The sequence below is a fragment of the Oncorhynchus masou genome, chromosome 22, assembly GCF_036934945.1.
Source record: "Oncorhynchus masou masou isolate Uvic2021 chromosome 22, UVic_Omas_1.1, whole genome shotgun sequence".
Classification (NCBI taxonomy): domain Eukaryota; kingdom Metazoa; phylum Chordata; class Actinopteri; order Salmoniformes; family Salmonidae; genus Oncorhynchus; species Oncorhynchus masou.
The window spans coordinates 50,991,609-51,010,727 of NC_088233.1; the positions used below are offsets into that span (position 1 = coordinate 50,991,609).

Sequence of the window (19,119 nt, forward strand, 5' to 3'; positions counted from 1 at the left end):
ATAGTTTCTTGATTGCAAGTAGAACAATGAACAGTTTTATATGAACATGGGTCATGTATTAAATTTTAATAAAAAGCTTAACATGTAAAAACATTTATATATGAAATGCCAGTGATTGTGAAACTCATTCCAGGCAGACTATTGCTTTCATGCATAAACCAATGGTTTCAGCCCTTGCTCAAGGGCACAGCATTTCAGTCAGCTCGGGGATTCGAACCAGCAACCGTTCATTTACTGGCCCGACATGCTAACCACTAAGCTACCTGCCACCCTATTAATAAGGAATCAAATTGTTGCATGTGGATAGCTGAAACATATGGACATTGAGCTGGCAGGTGACCGAAAGGTCACTCAAAATGACCTAAGGCAGGTAATGGGGGACTCATCTGCATACAGTGAGTTGTGTTCATAAACAGGAACCACCAACTTATGACATTGCTTTCTAGAACCTATTCAATTGGCCTGTGACTTTAGTCAAGCACCCAGAGTAACGTAAACATTTCTATTGTATGGTAGTATACAAGCAAATGGGCCTCCGTTGGTTGCCGATTCAGACATGACATTCATCCAAATTACTATCAAGGCCATTTTAAAATCCACAGATCCTAGTGCCAGGACTTCCGCATTGGCTGCCACTATATAGAGGGAATCGCTGGAGCCAGTCTGGGAGGCTGGGTTTTGTGCAGGCTGTGAAGCTGACCCGGATGTCTCGGGGGTACAAGCCCTGCAGGACCCCATCCGTGACGATGTCCGGCAGATCTGTTGGAATAGATTAAAAGTTCAATACCATGGTTGCCGACTAGATTAGTTGCACGCCATATGTGGATAGGTGATACCGCCTATCCTGGCAGGCAACTCCAATGTACATTGAGGCCAAGTGGATTCGGCTATTTCAGCCACACCCATTGCTGAAAAGTGTATTAAAAAAATCCAGCACACAGCCATGTAATCTCCATAGACAAACATTGGTAGAATCAACTGTACTGAAGAGCTCAGTGACTTTAAATGTGGCACCGTCATAAGTCCCAACAAGTCAATTTGTCAAATTTCTGCCCTGCTAGAGCTGCCCCTCAACTAAGTGCTGCTATTGCAAAATGGAAACGTATAGGAGCAACAACGGCTCACCTGCAAAGTGGTAGGCCACACATGCTCATCGAACGGGACCGCCGAGTGTATAAAAATCGTCTGTCCTCAGTTGCAACACTCACTGAAAGCAACGTCAGCATAATAGCCGTTTGTCGGGAGCTTCATAAAATGGGTTTCCATGGCTGAGCAGCCGCACACAAGCCTAAGATCATCATGCGTAATGCCAAGCGTCCGATGGAGTGGTGTAAAGCTCGCCGCCATTGCACTCTGGAGCGATGAATCACGCTTCACTATCTGGTAGTCCAAATAACGAATCTGGGTTTGGTGGATGGCAGGTGAACGCTACTTGCCCAAATGCATAGTGCCAACTAAAGTTTGGTGGAGGAGAAATAATGGACTGGGGCTGTTTTTCATGGTTCGGGGTAGGCTCCTTAGTTACAGTGAAGGTAAAGTTTAACGCTACAGCACATGATATTCTAGATGATTCTGTGCTTCCAACTTTGTGGCAGCAGTTTGGGAAAGGCTCTTTCCTGTTTCAGCATGACAATGCCCCCGTGCACAAAGCGAGGTCCAAACAGAACTGGTTTGTTGAGATTGGTGTGATAGAACTTGACTGGCCTGTACAGAGCCCTGACCTCAACCGCATTGAACACCTTTGGGGTGAATTGGAATGCCTGCTTCGAGCCAGGCCTAATCGCTCAACATCAGTGACCAACCTCTCTAATGCTTGTGGCTGAATGGAAGTAAGTCCCCGCAGCAATGTTCCATCATCAAGTGGAAGCCTTCCCAGAAGAGTGGAGGCTGTTATAGCAGCAAAGGGGGAGACCAACTCCATATTAATACCCATGATTTTGGAATGAGATGTTCGACGAGCAGCAGGTGTCCACATACTTTTGTCCATATTCTGTATTTGATCTGGAACAAGACCAATAACTAAAACATCAACCAAAATACTAAAGTACAGGCCATTTAGCGGAGAAGGCTTTCAGCAAGCTCTTTAAAAAGGGAGACCATCCTGAGGAAACATTAACAGTGAGCTGGATGTTACTGGCAATGATGGTAGAAAGTGTGGTGATCTCAAAAGGAGGAGATAGAACTGCCAACCCTTGGCTGAGAGCCTAAATATACAGTATAGGTCCATTATCATTTCTACTTACTCTCTACCTAGTTTTAGACACTCAAGTGTAAGCCCCCCTCCCTTTAATCGTCTGGGTGGTCTAAGGATCTCCAACAGCCATACGACAATGCGGAAGCCTGCCGTACCTGAGGGGGACTCCAGGAGATAGGGGTCACGACAGAATCCCACCACACGCTGATGCTGCAGCTGACAGCTGAGGGACAAGAGACCACTGGGTGAGTCGAAGAGCTGAACAAGCAAAAAGTTAATACAATATAGATGTGTGCGTTGCAATATGGAGCGTAACCGTTTGCAGATTTCAGCATTCTAAATTGAGATTATACATGTACTTTTCTTATGCATTAATTTAATTTGCATATTTTTGTATGGCATTTACACTTGCCCTCTGCTCTGCATGCCCAAACCCTCATAAGCTAGACCTTCTCACTTTGCCCCCCCCCTGCCAATCCACCAGGACAACCAATCCACCAGGACAACTGACTCAACAAATCAAGGGCTTGCTGGTGAGTTGGCAAGATGAATCAGGTGTGCTAGTGTTAGAATAGATTATAGTGGAACTTCAGAGGGTCCCGAGCCAGAGAATAAACCCAAGGACCGGTCCGGAAACCAAAGTACAGGGGGACATGTACTGTATGGCACACAGGCAGAATACACATGGCTGTTCACAAGATAAAAGGGAAACTCACCCATATCCCTGAGGGTCACTATCATCAAATGATCTGAAATGATGAGGAAACCACTGTTTTTATTACAGCCTATTATTTGCCCATGTTAAACAATATACACAGAGTATACCAAACATCAGGAACACCTTCCTAATATTGAGTTGCGCTCCCAGCCTCAATTTGTCGGGTCATGAACTCTACAAGGTGTCTAAAGCGTTCCACAGGGATGCTGGCCCATGTTGGCTCCAATGTGTCACACAGTTGTGTCAAGTTGGCTGGATGTCCTTTGGGTGGTGGACCTTTGTTACACACAGGAAACTGTAGAGCGTGAAAAACCTGGCAGTCTTGAAGTTCTTGACACAAACCGGTGCGCCTGGCACCTACTACCATACCCCATTCAAAAACTCTTGTATCTTTTATCTTGCCTATTCACCCGCTGAAAGGCACACACACAATCCATGTCTCAATTGTCTCAAGGCTTTAAAAAAATCCTTCTTTAACCTGTCTCCTCCCCTTCATCTACACTGATTGAAGTGGATTTAACACATGGCATCAATAAGGGATCATAGCTTTGAACTGGTCAGTCTCATGTAAAGAGCAGGTGTTCTTAATGTTTTGTCCATTTGCTACATATAACATGACTGAATTCAACAGAAGGTCTCTACATTTTCAATTGCAAAACACTGCAGTGCATAAGGTGCCTTTAGAAAGTATTCCCAACCCTTGAAGTTTTCCACATTTTGTTGTGTTAAAAAGTGAGATTAAAATAGAGTTAATTGTATTTTTTTTGTCAACGACATACACAAAATACTCTGTCAAAGTGAAAGACAAACTATTTTTTTATTTTTTATTATTATTTTGGAAAATAAAATGCTAATATTTCTTGATTGGATAAGTATTCAACCCTATGAGGCAATACAAGTTAGAATCCCCTTTGGTAGCGATTACAGCTGTGAATCTTTCTGGGTAAGTTTCGAAGAGCTTTGCACGCCTGGATTGTACAATTATTCTTTTCAAAAATCTTCAAGCCCTGTCAAATTGGTTGTTGATCCTTGCTAGACAGCCATGTTCAAGTCATGCAATAGACTTAAGCAAGAATGGTATCTAGGCCACTCAGGAACATTCAATGTCGTCTTTGTAAGCAACTCCAGTGTATATTTGGCCTTGTGTTTTAACTAATTGTTCTGCTGAAAGGTGAATTTGTCTCCCAGTATCTGATGGGAAGCAGACAAACAAGTTCCTCTAGGATTTGGCCTATGCTTAGCTTTATTCCATTTCTTTTTATCCTAAAAAAAACTCCCTAGTCCTTGATGTTGATAAGCATACCCATATGATGATGCAGGTACCACCATGCTTGAAAATATGAAGAGTGGTACTCTGTCATGGGGCGGCAGGGCAGCCTAGTGGTTAGAGCGTTGGACTAGTAACCGGAAGGTTGCAAGTTCAAATCCCCGAGCTGACAAGGTACAAATCTGTCGTTCTGCCCCTGAACAGGCAGTTAACCCACTGTTCCTCAGCCGAATTTGTTCTTAACTGACTTGCCTAGTTAAATAAAATAAAAATGTGTTGGATTTCTTGGCCACAGTAGTACATTAGTGAAAATATTGCAAAAAGGATGCATGTTTTGGAATATTTTTATTCTGTACAGGCTTCTTTCTTTTCACTCTTTCAATTAGGTTAGTATTAGTCATTAAACTCTTAACTGGTTTACAGTCCCCATTGGCCACATGGGGAAATCTCTGAGCGGCCTCCTTGCTCAGAGTTAGGAAGGAAGCTTGTATCTTTGATACACCATCCTAAGTGTAATGAATAACTTCCCCATGCTCAAAGGGACATTCAATAGGTGTCCTTCTCTGTGAGGCATTGGAAAACCTCCCTGGTCTTTGAGGATGAATCTGTGTTTGAAATTCACTGCTCAACTGAGGGACCTTACAGATGTGTGGGGTACAGAGATGGCGTAGTCATTTAAAAAACATGGTAAACACTATTTATTATTGCACACAGTCCATGCAACTTGTGACTTATTTAGGCTTGCAAAAAGGGTTGAATACTTATTTTTTTTAAATTATTTTGTTCATTTATTTGTAAACATTTCTAAAAACATAATTCCATTTTGACATGGGGTATAGTGTGTAGATCATTGACACAAAAAAAAATCAAAGGGTGTAAATATTCTGAAGGCTCTGTATACCTCAGATATCATAAAATCTTGACTGACATCAGATTCTCCTTTCCTAGCCACACACGTCATATTCAATATACTTTTTTTCTGCCTGATAACTTTATTGAAGTGAACCCGACGTGAGTAGCTGGTTGAAGTGAGGGGACAGAGGCAGGCAGGCAGGTACATACTCAAGGCTGCTTATTTTGTTCCCAGAGTGGAAATGTTTCACATGCAGGAAGTCCAGCAGCACCTGAGGGACTTCTTCATACTGGTAAATTATATCCTACAGAGAGAGGCCAGTAGAAAATACAAAAAAAATGGTTTTGATCACACACACACACACAGTCTAAAATTGGATTTGTAACTTATTGAAAATGTCAACTATCCCAGGCTGCAATCCAGCGGGGCTACTGCAAGCATCAGGTAATGCCCATACGGGACACAGTCCCTCAGTCATACCTAAATATTTTATGCCAATTCCTACCCGAATATAGTCCTAATATGGCACGTACAATATATTCATTCATTACATTTCATATGTGAATGTGGTAACTGACCATGGTTTGTAATTAATATATGTAGTCCTCCTAACTGAATAAAGTAAATACGGTAACACTTCACTTGACACCCGGCGTCATAACATGTCATGACAGCTGAAATGTCATGACAGTGTTCTGACAAGTTAGCTATTTAGGCCTGTTGTGACATATATTGCAATATTTTATGGCTGGTTATGACACCTAAATAAGAGTGTAAAAACCCACCACACAAGGTAAAACATTCCATTACACCATCACCTGTGTGTCAACAGTATGTTTATGTTCTATAAAATGTTCAGAAATTGACCATATTAAAACATCATTGTAACGGAGCACAAATTTCAGGAGCAGGACGAGACACGGTCTTTTTGACTGATGACTGACATAAGGGCATGTACGTGATAGGCCTATCTGTCTTAAATTATTTTGACAGTCATAATGCTTCTCGATGGAGGGGGTCATAAAGTTTATTTTCTTTGTCCAAGTAAAGTGCCACAGGACGGTCATAATGCTTCACAATAGTGTCAAAGTGTATTTTCTGCAAGTTACTTAAAATACGCTGAAAAAAAAACATGACCGTAAACAGAATTCATTACAACAAAGGACTTAAGAAACAAACTTTCAAAACGAAAGGAAACTTCTTGGCAGCCAAAAAAACACATTTTAATAAATGTGGAATTTGACACTTATGTGGGTGTCTTAACCAGCCATAAAATAACTCAATATATGTCACAACAGGTCTAAATATATTGGCCATGACAGTGTTATAACCATATCATGACACGTTATGTCAGCTGTTATGACGTTGGGTGTCAAGTAAAGTGTTACATGTATTTACGCTATTCTACCTGAATGTAGTCCTCCAGCTGCTGCCTCCTCTGCTCAAGAGGCTTGGTTCTCAGATGGGTGCTCCTCTTGCTGGGGAAGTCTGGGGGATGCAGAATCTTCTTCAGCTATGGAGGCAGGAGGAAACTGTAAATGACATTACGGGGATGGGCCTGTAATGGCTTAATGTCCGTCATGCATGCAACAACAACTAAGCCGTTGCATTGCGACCATCATTTGCATGTTTCAAGCAGGAAAATGTAAGCATATTTGTAGAGCAGTTAGCCATTGGTTTGTATGGCAACAGAGTGGAGTATACTGTGTAAAAAATATGGTTTTAAAAATCATTCAGATACGGTATAATTCTGGTGTTAAGTAAGGGGAGGCAGAGAGTCAACAATTGTTTTACCTTTCTGTGCAGGGTCTGGAATTCACTGTGTCTTCTGAGCACAAAGTGTTTCCTTCCATTGAACAATATCTCAACTCTGAAGAGCTAGAAAAGAGCAGAGCATAGCTTTGCGCTATTACACTGGTTTTCTGGAAAGGAATATCAAGAGAATTATGTTTGCTTGTCATCGGACACAAACATTTATGTACAAAAGGTAAGTCTTTCCATTCACATAAGAGTTTGCCTTTCTAAAAGGTAGTTCTACACAAACTAGATGGGACTTGACGTTCTCCAATCATGCCCGAGTTTTGTGTCCAGTGTAATGCAGTCAGATATCCAGCAGGGGAAGGAAGAGGCCTGTTGGCAATAAACAGCAGCTTTTGCTTGAGGAATTGGACCAAGTGTGCGTCCCAATATCTCCTTTCTCCTGCAGTGTGAACTCGTTCACACAAATGGTTGGTGCGGACATAGGCTTGTGGGAGTTCCCACCATATTTCTTATACTAGTAATTTCCTTTCAAAATCAGTGAAGTGGTCAAATGCAGTCTTGGGAAGCAGGAGAGACAATTGGGGACATTACCCAGGAGCACTTGCCTAGACCTGACCAGTCAACAGACAGGGCAAACAACTAGATGTACAGAAATTGCTTCGCCTTTTCGTGGTTGCTAAAATTCTAATTTAAAGTTTGTGGCAAAACACGCAAAGTGTAGTGTATAGAATCATTGTATCATCTAAACCGGTGTTAGACCAAAAATAGAGTATTTTCAGCATTTTGAAGCTGGTGTACAAAATTGAAAGTATAAAAGGGGAAAAAACTAAACTTAAGAACAGAATGCATAGACAATTCGCACATAGAACATATCTACCGCTTCTTATACTCGTTTTTAATGAGAATCACAGATCTCTCTCTCAAATTTCTATGTGCATTTGGTCGGGTCGACAAAAAAAAAAGTTACATATTAGAGCTGTACGTGGTCAAAAACAACTCCCCTATACATGTATTACTGCTCACAAGAAAAGCAACACAGATATCCTAGAATGACCATAACCCTAGGTAAAAAGGACAACCTGTGGAAATGTTCTTTCTTAAAGGCATTCTATAGCTTGCTGAATGGGATGACACATCCGCACATCCTTAGCAATCAGTCATTTGGAGGACAGATATCTGGCAGAATGCAGCCAAAGGACAGGAGTTGCAGGATCAGTATTGTTTTTATAGCCCAAGTGCACTGTCCACATTTTTTTATGCTTGGAAAATATCACTGATAGTACACAAATTATTGTAGGCTGCTTTCTTGTACATTACAACAAATCAAACAAGGGCAGCATTGAAATGCTTCCTTTTCCAGTGAAGCTCCAGTGTGTGCCGTGGTAGTTAATAAGAAGGCTTATTTGGATAAATGGCAATGCTGCCGGCTGTATAGCTGTGGCAGCTAGCTGATAATCATCTGGACAAATACACATGAGAATACGCCTGTCACTCAAAACTGAGGTTAATGACAAGTACAAAAGTGGCCATCCTTTGGTCTTCCCCGCTTTCTAAAATGAAGAAAACAGGGACATCTTCTCCAAATTGGTCTGAAACTAAGTTAACAATAATACATAAATAGCCACTGCCATAAAAGAGAGCGGGATAGACTTTCAAAAATATGAATAGAAGGGACTGTGTAAACATGACAAGGTGTGGTGAACAATGAATGACAAAAATTCTAGCCTACATTTCCAGCAAGCTATTATCTAAATATTCCTTTGAAGATGTTGACTTAAAGTTGGCGCTTCAGGAAATGCTATTTAGAATCCAGTATTCAGGGTCATGTTCATAAGGGCATGCAGCAGAAAACAATCCAGGTAGACCCTCCCCATTTGAGTTTCCTTATATTTAGTGCCAGATGAACATGACCCAGGACAGAGAGTCATCCTGACATGGGGATTAGCTGAGTCATGCAGTTGATCCACACTTTTTTTTTGTTGGTCACGTTAAATATAGCTGACTGGCTACATTCAGGCTATAATTAAAGGCCCATGCCCCCCTTTCCACCTAAACTCATCTCTCAGGGGTTGATCCAGAGTGATTGCTACAAGGACGATTTTGCCACCGTATAAGTGATCTAAAGCTATATTTTAAAATCTATGAACTAGTCTACAACCATCCAACACAATAAAACAAACTGTACATTAAAGAGTTTACCTTTTTGGTATTTATTCTTGACCTAAAAATACATCTGGTCCTTAATTATTCGCAACTGGCTGAGCACTCGCTCTGTTACCTCGAAAGAGGGCTGACCTTAAATCAGCAGTGACTCGAGCGGTCAGCCTAGTACAGTACTTAACTCCTCTCTCAGCAAACAGTCATTTTGACTGTCTGTAGCTGTGTAGCCTGGTCCCAGATGTGTCTGTGCTGTCTTGCCATGTACCATCTCTGGCAAGAGAGCACAGACCGATCTGGTACCAGGCTAGCTGGTCAAAGAAGGCACATGGCCTCCATATTCCTGGGTTGCCCAGGCGACTCAGTGGACCAATGGGGCTGGAGCCATGTCATCACATACCAATGATAGTCCGAAACAGATGACCCTCAATCCATGGATGAATGAGCTCTCAGAGCAGGAGGGCTGTGGCCATTATCCAGGCAGCCACTGGATCTAACATGGATCCTCATGAGCAGAATAATCATCCATCCTTGACTAATTATCATACTGGTAAAATCATTAGAAATTATTATTATAGAGTTACCATACTCTGCAATCAGTGCCCACTGCCCAGAGTATATATTTGAGAAGAGGTCGACCGATTAATCAGAATGGCCGATTAATTAGTACTGATTTCAAGACAATAAGAAATCTGTATTTTTGGACACCGATTTTGCCGACTTTATTTAACGAGGCAAGTCAGTTAAGAACACATTCTTATTTTCAATGACGGCCTGGGAACAGCGGGTTTAACTGCCTTGTTCAGTGGCAGAAGAACAACAGATTTTTACCTTGTCCGCTCGGTGATTCAGTCTTGCAACCTTACAGTTAACTAGTCCAACGCTCTAACCACCTGCCTCACGAGGAGCCTGCCTGTTACGCGAATGCAGTAAGAAGCCAAGGTAAGTTGCTAGCTAGCATTAAACTTATCTTATAAAAAACAGTCAATCAATCATAATCACTAGTTATAACTACATATGGTTGAAGACTTTACTAGTTTATCTAGCGTGTCCTGCGTTGCATATAATCGATGATTTGCGAAAAAGGACTGTCGTTGCTCCAACATGTACCTAACCATAAATATCAATGCCTTTCTTAAAATCAATACACAGAAGTATATATTTTTAAACCTGCATATTTAACTAAAAGAAAGGTTAGCAGGCAATATTAACCAGGTGAAATTGTCTCACTTCTCTTGCGTTCAATGCACGCAGAGTCAGGGTATATGCAACAGTTTGGGCCGCCTGGCTCTTTGCAAACTAATTTGCCAGAATTTTACGTAATTATGACATAACATTGAAGGTTGTGCAATGTAACAAGAATATTTAGACTTAGGGATGCCATCCTTTAGATAAAATACGTAATAGTTCCGTATTTCACTGAAAGAATAAACATTTTGTTTTCGAAATGATAGTTTCCGGATTCGACCATATTAATGACCTAAGGCCCGTATTTCTGTGTATTATGTTATAATTAAGTCTATGATTTGATAGAGCAGACTGACTGAGCGATGGTTGGCACCAGCAGGCTCATAAGCATTCATTCAAACAGCACTTTTGTGCGTTTTGCCAGCAGCTCTTCGCAATGCTTCAAGCATTGCGCTGTTTATGACTTCAAGCCTACCAACTCCCCAGATTAGACTGGTGTAACCAATGTGAAATGGCTAGCTAGTTAGCGGGGTGCGCGCTAATAGCGTTTCAAACGTCACTCGCTCTGAGACTTGGAGTAGTTGTTCCCCTTGCTCTGCATGGGTAACGCTGCTTCGAGGGTGGCTGTTGTCGATGTGTTCCTGGTTCGAGCCCAGGTAGCGGCGAGGAAATGGATGGAAGCTATATTGTTACTATAAGAACATCCACTAGTCAAAGGTATATGAAATACAAATTGTATAGAGAGAAATAGTCCTATAATTCCTATATTAACTGCAATCTAAAACTTCTTACCTGGGAATATTGAAGATTCATGTTAAAAAGGAACCACCAGCTTTCATATGTTCTCATGTTCTGAGCAAGGAACTTAAACGTTAGCTTTCTTACATGGCACATATTGCACTTTTACTTTCTTCTCCAACACTTTGTTTTTGCATTATTTATTTGAGGATAAATTGATTTCATTGATGTATTATATTAAGTGACAAAGATATGTGACTAACTGTTCATGAGCTTTAAAAGTAACCAATTCCTCTCAATGACACACAAATTTCCCTTTCCTGAAGTTGCTGTTCTTCCCGCTATGGCGGAACTCACTGGTTTAGTCAGTTCCACAAAGTCAAGTATCACAATGAACAACAAGTACCTGCTTCTGCTCAATGTTCAGCCTAGTTCACTAACCTGCAAAGTCAGTCTCAAACCTCAGCGCCTATTTCATATGAAATAACTCCCCCAGCCTACGCATGCACACCTTGTGCTTCTTCATTCGTTTACCAAATTACTGTTCAAGACAAGAAGCACATAATTTAACTGATTGAGTTACATCTGCCCAAAAAGGTACTTCCTGTCAAAGAAAAGAGTCTTTGTCTGCTCACTCGAGACTGGTAAACAAGTTTTAAAAACCCAGCTCATCCACTTTTGATGCTTTAACTCGTTAATTTCAAATTAACAAAATGTCACTATATGTTCCCCATGCAATTATATGTCTACAGATGAGCTGGTACATTCACTCAGTCCGTGGGGATATATGAGAGTACAGAGATTGTAATCAGTTCATAAGAAAGACCCTTTTTCCATATCAGATCTCTTTGTTCTTGAAGCCATACAGCCGGTTTACAGACAGAACTCCAGCCATCCTCTCTTTCTCGCCATCCCGTCAATGGTCACCCTTCCGTCACAGAGCTTTCATTGTTGCGGGTGTGCAGATAGGCTAGATATTTCCACCTGCAAACCCCCCCCGATGCCCCCTCCTTACATAACACAGCAGAAGGCTCAGGGTGGAACACGCAGCACCCCAAATCAGACAGTTAACATGCAAGCAAAACCATTTTCACACTACTCAGCCAAGCTCATCCAAGGTTTGCTGAACTGGCCTGGATACGCATGCGCCATACTAGCTTGAACCCTGTTTGAAAGGGCAATGTACTGTATGTGCATAGAAAATATACAAGCCAGCACAGAATAGTTTGGGTCGGCATGTTGGCGTGAAAGGGATATGAGTGGACCACTTCTTGAACCCTACTCTATTTCAAGAAATGGATAATTGACTATGCCCCTCTGCTTGTTTAAAAGAAGACTGGCAACAGCTATATTATCAGACTAGCTAAGGGTCAGCTCAGCCCACTTTTAGCTTCCCAAGCAATATTAGTCTCATGCTGGAAAGGAGTAGACAATGTGAAAAGAACATATCCAAGCCTGCACAGAAAGCGCTGTTCAGGTTGGCACAATAGTGTGAACACACACACACCAAAAGCTCAAGAGTGACTCGAAGCAGAATTGTGTGTCAGTCAAAAATGACTTCAGTCTTACTTTTGTTGATCATGGAGGCAGGCAAGTTAGTCATCCTGTTAAGACTACAGCTGCTGTGGGATGTGTAACGTGAACCCATTTTTCAACTGGGTCATGGGTTTGATTCCAGCCGTGGCAACCAATAAGGAAAAGTATACAATTACTGCTTTGGATAAAAGTATCTGCCAAATGGCATACAATGAGTGTACAAAGCGTTAAGGACACCTTCCTAATATTGAGTTGCACCCCTCTTTTGCCCTCATAACAGCCTCAATTTGTCAGGGCATGGACTCTACAAGGTGTCGAAAGCTTACCACAGGGATGTTGGCCCATGTTGACTCCAATGCTTCCCACAGTTGTGTCAAGTTGGCTGGATGTCACTTGGGTGGTGGACCATTCTTGATACACACGGGAAAATGTCGAGCATTGCAGTTCTTGACACAAACCGTTGCGCCTGGAACCTACTACCATACCCCGTTCAAAGGCACTTTAATACTTTGTCTTGCCCATTCACCCTCTGAACGGCACACACACAATCCATGTCTGAAGGCTTAAAAATCCTTCTTCAACCCGCCTCCTCCCCTTCAGCTACGCTGATTGAAGTGGATTTAACAAGTGACATCTAACTTGGATTTAACAAGTGGGATCATAGCTTTCACCTCATCCATCTATTTCATGGAAAGAGCAGGTGCTCATAATGTTCTGTATTCTTTGTGTATATTGGCAACATATAACGTGACTGAATTTACTGGCTCAAAGTTCAGAGACTTGGGCAAAGGGTTTCCTTTTGCTTGTTTTTACAGTGAAATTAGATCTTTTCACATCAGATATTTTTAAGAAAAAAAGACCAGAATTGGGCTGCCTGTGTAGATGCAACCCAACAAGCAGACAGCTCTCAAGCCAACGAGCAGACAGCTCTCAAGCCAACGAGCAGACAGCTCTCAAGCAGACAGCTCTCAAGCCAACGAGCAGACAGCTCTCAAGCCAACGAGCAGACTCTCAAGCCAACGAGCAGACAGCTCTCAAGCCAACGAGCAGACAGCTCTCAAGCAAAAAACTTCTTGCCCAAGTCCATGAACTTTGTGCCAGTATATTCAGTCATGTTATATGTAACCTATATAAGCCATTTAACGGATTATGTTATCCAAAGCGATCAGAATTGGGCTGCCTGTGTAAATGCAGACAAAAAGTGCACTCAAGTCCCCAGTGCTCGGTAGGTGCAAAAAGTGCACTCAAGTCCCCAGTGCTCGGTAGGTGCAAAAAGTGCTGTCAACACCAACTTTTCTACTGGAAACTGTCATTCCGGCAGCTAGGTGTAGTCAGTGGTGTAAAGTAACTAAGTACAAATACATTGAAGTACCATTTAAGTATCTGTACTTGACTATTTATATTTTTTACTCCACTACATTCCTTAAGAAAAATGTTGTTTTTACTCCCATACATTTTCCCTGACACCCAAAAGTACCCATTACATTTCGAATGCTTAGCAGGACAGAAACATTGTCAAATTCACACACTTATTGATAGAACACGTAAAATCGACAGAAGAACAAATCGAGGAGAGATTAATCAAGGAAAACTGAAAACAAACTAGGTTTCCCTTTTTATCTGTGGATTAATTGTCGGAGTAGAGAAGCCACGATTTTGTGTGACTCAAAATGGGTTAAAATTCGACAAAGTTTCAGCAAAAAAAAGGACCATATGCATTTGAGCGAAAATAACAACCAAATATTTTTCTCCCAAGTCAAATTAGCAAGCTAGCTAAATGTCCATGAATGTTTTGAGTGTGTTTTGACTAGAGGTCGACCGGTTATGATTTTTTAAATAATGCAAAAACACAGTGTTGGAGAAGTAAAAGTGCAATATGTGCCATGTAAAAAAGCTAACGTTTAAGTTCCTTGCTCAGAACATGAGAACATATGAAAGCTGATGGTTCAATATTCCCAGTTCTTCATTAAGAAGTTTTAGCTTGTAGTTATTAAAGGAACTATGACACCTCTACTATTTATCTCTATACCATTTGTATTTCATATACCTTTGGCTATTGGATGTTCTTACAGGCACTTTAGTATTGCCAGCCTAATCTCGAGAATTGATAGGCTTGAAGTCATAAACAGCGCTGTGATTCAAGCATTGCTAAGAGCTGCTGGCAAACGCAGTAAAGTGCTGTTTGAATGAATGCTTACGAGCTTGCTGCTGCCTACCGCTCAGTCAGACTGCTCTATTAAATCATAGACTTAATTATAAAAAACACAGAAATATGAGCCTTAGGTCATTAATATGGTCAAATCCAGGAACTATCTTTTAGAAAACAAAACATTTATTCTTTCAGTGAAATAAGGAACCTTTCTGTATTTCATCAAACGGGTGGCAATCCTAAGTAAAGTGCTGTTTGAACCGAGAGACTGAAAAACAGCTTCTATCTCAAGGCCATAAGACTGTTAAACAGCCACCACTAACATTGAGTGGCTGCTGCCAACACACTGACTCAACTCCAGCCACTTCAATAATGGGAATTGATGGAAATTGATGTAAAATACACCACTAGCCACTTTAAACAATGCTACTTAATATAATGTTAACATACCCTACATTATTCATCTCATATGTATATATTTTACTCTATCATCTACTGCATCTTTATGTAATACATGTATCACTAGCCACTTTAAACTATGCCACTTTTATGTTTACATACCCTACATTACTCATCTCATATGTATATACTGTACTCGATACCATCTACTGCATCTTGCCTATGCCGTTCTGTACCATTACTCATTCATATATCTTTATGTACATATTCTTTATTCCTTTACACTTGTGTGTATAAGGTAGTAGTTTTGGAATTGTTATGTTAGAATACTCGTTGGTTATTACTGCATTGTCGGAACTAGAAGCACAAGCATTTCGCTACCCTCGCATTAACATCTGCTAACCATGTGTATGTGACAAATAATTATGTCATAATTATGTAAAATTCTAGCAAATTAGTTCACAACGAGCCAGGCGGCCCAAACTGTTGCATATACCCTGACTCTGCTTGCACTGAATGCAAGAGAAGTGACACAATTTCCCTAGTTAATATTGCCTGCTAATATGATTTTTTTTAAACTGACCATGCAGGTAAAACATTTTATACTTCTTTGTATTGATTTTAAGAAAGGCATTGATGTTTATGGTTAGGTACATTTGTGCAACGATTGCGCTTTTTTTCCGCTAATGTGCTTCCGTTAAGTCATCACCCATTTGGCGAAGTTGAAGTAGGCTGTGATTCGATGATAAATTAACAGGCACCGCATTGTTATATGCAACGCAGGACAAGCTAGTTAACCTAGTAATATCGTCAACCATGTGTAGTTAACTAGTGATTATGTTAAGATTGATTGTTTTTTTTAATAAGTTAAGTTTAATGCTGGCTAGCAACTTACCTTGGCTCCTTGTAGCCACAAGGTCCGTTTGACGCTGCACTGTAACAGGTGGTCAGCCTGCCACGCAGTCTCCTCGTGGATTGCAATGTAATCGGCCATAATCGCTGTCCAAAAAGGCCAATTACCGATTGTTATGAAAACTTGAAATCGGACCCAATTACAAATGGACCATGCCAATTAATTGGCCGACCTCTAATTTTGACATTAATTAATATAGTTGGTTTTGGTATTTTAACCTGCGTGTCAACAAAATCAACATGCACACAATGACTCACGAGCAGAGCCAGTTGTCAGCATGTGATCTGGCAGTCTCACTAAACAAATTATTTGTAAATTGTGTTGGTGTGTGCCCCTGGCAGTGGTGATTTTAGCATGTAAATCTTGGTGTGGCAAACTAAAAAATGTTTTTTTAGATGCATGCCAGCAAAGACACTACATAACACTAAACAATACATTAATTGCACTATAACAACGACAAGCGGTGCCCAAACTGTTAGGGCCTATGTGACACGTATTAATGTCAAAATAACATGCAAAACAGGCAAGCCCGCCCCCCCCCCCCCCAAATGTTATAAAGATGTGGGGTTCAAAACACCTGCCCTAAATGATGGGTCCCCGACTGGCCCCTGGCAATCCGTAATTTCAAAAACTAAATCATGCGGTCTTGTCTACTTAACAAGGAATGTGAAATGATTCATAGCATGTATTGTTGATACCTACGTATATTTAAAAAGAAATACATTTTGAATTCTACTCAAGTTCTATTTTACTGGGTGACTTTCACTTGAGTCGTGTTCTATTAAGGCATCTTTACTTTTATTCCAGTATGACGACTGGGTACTATTTCCACCACTGAGTGTAGCCTGTGTTTATGGCAACTGTCCTCTAAAAAAGATTGGGTGCTAGCCTTCCCTTTGTTTGGCATGCAAACTGCAATATTTCTGTGTTGATGTGTCTCTTTTTCAAATGAGGCTCAGGGCTTTCAAATTATATTTTAAGGGAAAGTGGGAGAAAGCTGCCACAGACAACTGAAGCTTTTCACAATTGTGTAATAAAGGACACAAGGGCACCAATGATTCACAAAATGATAGAAATTATATAAAAAACGCTATATAAATCTATGGAATAGGTGCCCTTCCAGCTTGCCTGGTGCAAAGAAATGGCGCGGCAGCCGGCACGAACTGCAAACCAGGACCAGTGGAATAACGCCTATCCAAGCAGTAAAAAATATACTTTAAAAATCTTATATGTCCAACAAAATGTGCATGACAAGTTGTGGGAAAACATAAGAGAATGTCTTAAAATAAGTTTTGAACCTTACTGTACCACACATATCCAGATACTTTTTAAGCCTACAACAGTTTACCTTTCTCAATTTCCCCGACTCGTCTACCTCTCGCTCCAGCGACGGAATCGATACCTCAATCATAGGTGAATCTTCAGCCATTCATCGGACTTTTCTGAGCGCAAACTGTCCAATTGCCTTCCTACTGAGTGGTGCTGCGGCTTTTCTGTCTTCAATCTTTAACAACGTCCCCTTCTAAACGTTCGGGGAAAATCCAGGTAAGAGAACATAACGCGATAATGGTCAACGTGACAATATCAACTCGGTTACCGTAAATTCAGGGCAACGTTTGAGACACTCTCCAATGCTCCTCCCACAAACTATTTGGAGAATCTGTGCACCCCATCTAAAATGCCCTCCGTTAAAAGAAAAAAACGACATCCTTGTGTTGATTCAAATGTTTCGTGTTACACAGGTCATTAATTCAATAGCCATAATGCCAAAACAACATTAATTTACATGGTGTTCGGGAATAAATGGTTTGACAGATCACATATAGCTTCGTCTCTTGATGAGGTAGGGCTATTCTGCCTTTGTAAGAAAGACAATAATGAAAGCTTCGGACTATGAAATTCTATTTATGGAATAAAAAATAAATGAGTTGGTCACATATAATATGTTTAGATGGTTCTTCATCTGTCTGTGAAGTTAGATTTCAAAAATGTTTTTGTTTTTTTAACTATAAAGTTCTATCTGCATAAAACCATTTGAACATGGCACTATATGACTATAAGGTTATCTGCAATACAATCACCAGCCTAAACAAATACAGATGCAAATACAAATACAGATGTCTTTGCCAATAGAATACTACAGTATGAGTCAAAATACCCATTAAACCTAGTGCTCAAACAAGGAAATGGTTCCAATAGTTTTTCCACCATTCATTTTTTCCCATAGGGTATTTTTTAGATACACTTCAAATAAGGTATGTGTTTTGTGTAGGATTACACTGGAATGACGTTTTGATAACCATGTAAATCACTCTTAATAATATATTCACCAATATTTACCCCCCAAATGAAATGCTAATTTGGGAGATGCATTTCATTAAGAACTAACAATGATAGCCATGATGATGAAACTGCCGAATCGAGGCAAAGGTAAGAATCTCTGGATTAACTATCTAATGTTAGATAAATGTAGTAATGAACAAAATGGCTGCATTTCTTTAAGTGGACAATTTTGTGAACGGTCTTGTGCAAGTTAGCATAGGTGTCAGAAAGCGATGGCGCTCAGGAGTTTACAGGGACTTTGTAGTCTTGCATGATGTCTACGTTGATGCTAATTAGCATTTTCTAATCTGTGCATAAATAGAGCCAAATATATTGATAAGTCACCTTGTCCGAGAGATTTACACAGCCGTTATTTTAAGTGTTTCTAAAATCCCCTAAGGGAAAAATGAATGGTGAAAAAACGATTGGAGCCATTTCCCTCTTTGACCGCTAGGTTTTATGGTTATGACACCTCCATTGCGGTGCTCTATGGTCTAGGCTAGTCGGTCATCACTGCCACAAAGTCATAAACCCTGCCTATTTCTACAATTTATTTTCTTATAGATGCACTATGCAGAAATCACTTATCACTCATAATGGAAGGCAAAAAAAATAATTAACTACACTTTCAAAAATCTTAGTGTATTATGTTGGATCGTTGTTCAGAGATGACAGTAATTAGTCTTAATTTCTTAATGTATTGGATTATGTGTTCTGACTCTTATATTGGTAAAATAGTGTTATTCTATCATGTATGTATTCAAATCACAGCTACAGTTTTCTTAACGGAACATGTCTAATTCAGAAGTGTCAGATAAAACCTCATGGCTGAACCCAGATTGACATTTCAGAGCCTTAAGGTTCTATCTGCGATTGCACCCCCCTACATTTTTTTATTTATTTTTTTTTTTTTACAAATGTCTC

General features: G+C 40.5%; 1 protein-coding gene across 1 annotated transcript; it reads right to left on the minus strand.

Annotated features, from left to right (window-relative positions):
- Positions 1 to 51: 51 nt before the first annotated feature.
- snx22 (sorting nexin 22) lies at positions 52 to 17,509 on the minus strand. Its single transcript, XM_064930524.1, has 7 exons — positions 17,222 to 17,509; positions 6,827 to 6,910; positions 6,441 to 6,545; positions 5,242 to 5,336; positions 2,911 to 2,943; positions 2,350 to 2,417; positions 52 to 759 (listed from the first exon to the last, which is right to left on the minus strand). The coding sequence occupies exons 1-7, from the start codon at positions 17,300 to 17,302 to the stop codon at positions 590 to 592; spliced, it is 636 nt and encodes a 211-aa protein (XP_064786596.1). The 5' UTR covers positions 17,303 to 17,509; the 3' UTR covers positions 52 to 589.
- Between the last annotated feature and the right edge of the window lie 1,610 nt (positions 17,510 to 19,119).

Bases quoted from the DNA above. Each gene is read 5' to 3' on its own strand.
- snx22 (XM_064930524.1), bottom strand. From the start codon at position 17,302: ATGGCTGAAGATTCACCTATGATTGAGGTATCGATTCCGTCGCTGGAG. The intron at 2,944-5,241 runs GTATGTACCTGC...TCATCATTTCAG, and splicing joins AACAAAATAAGCAGCCTTGA to ATCATTTGATGATAGTGACC. The intron at 760-2,349 runs GTACGGCAGGCT...CTATTCCAACAG, and splicing joins TCTCCTGGAGTCCCCCTCAG to ATCTGCCGGACATCGTCACG.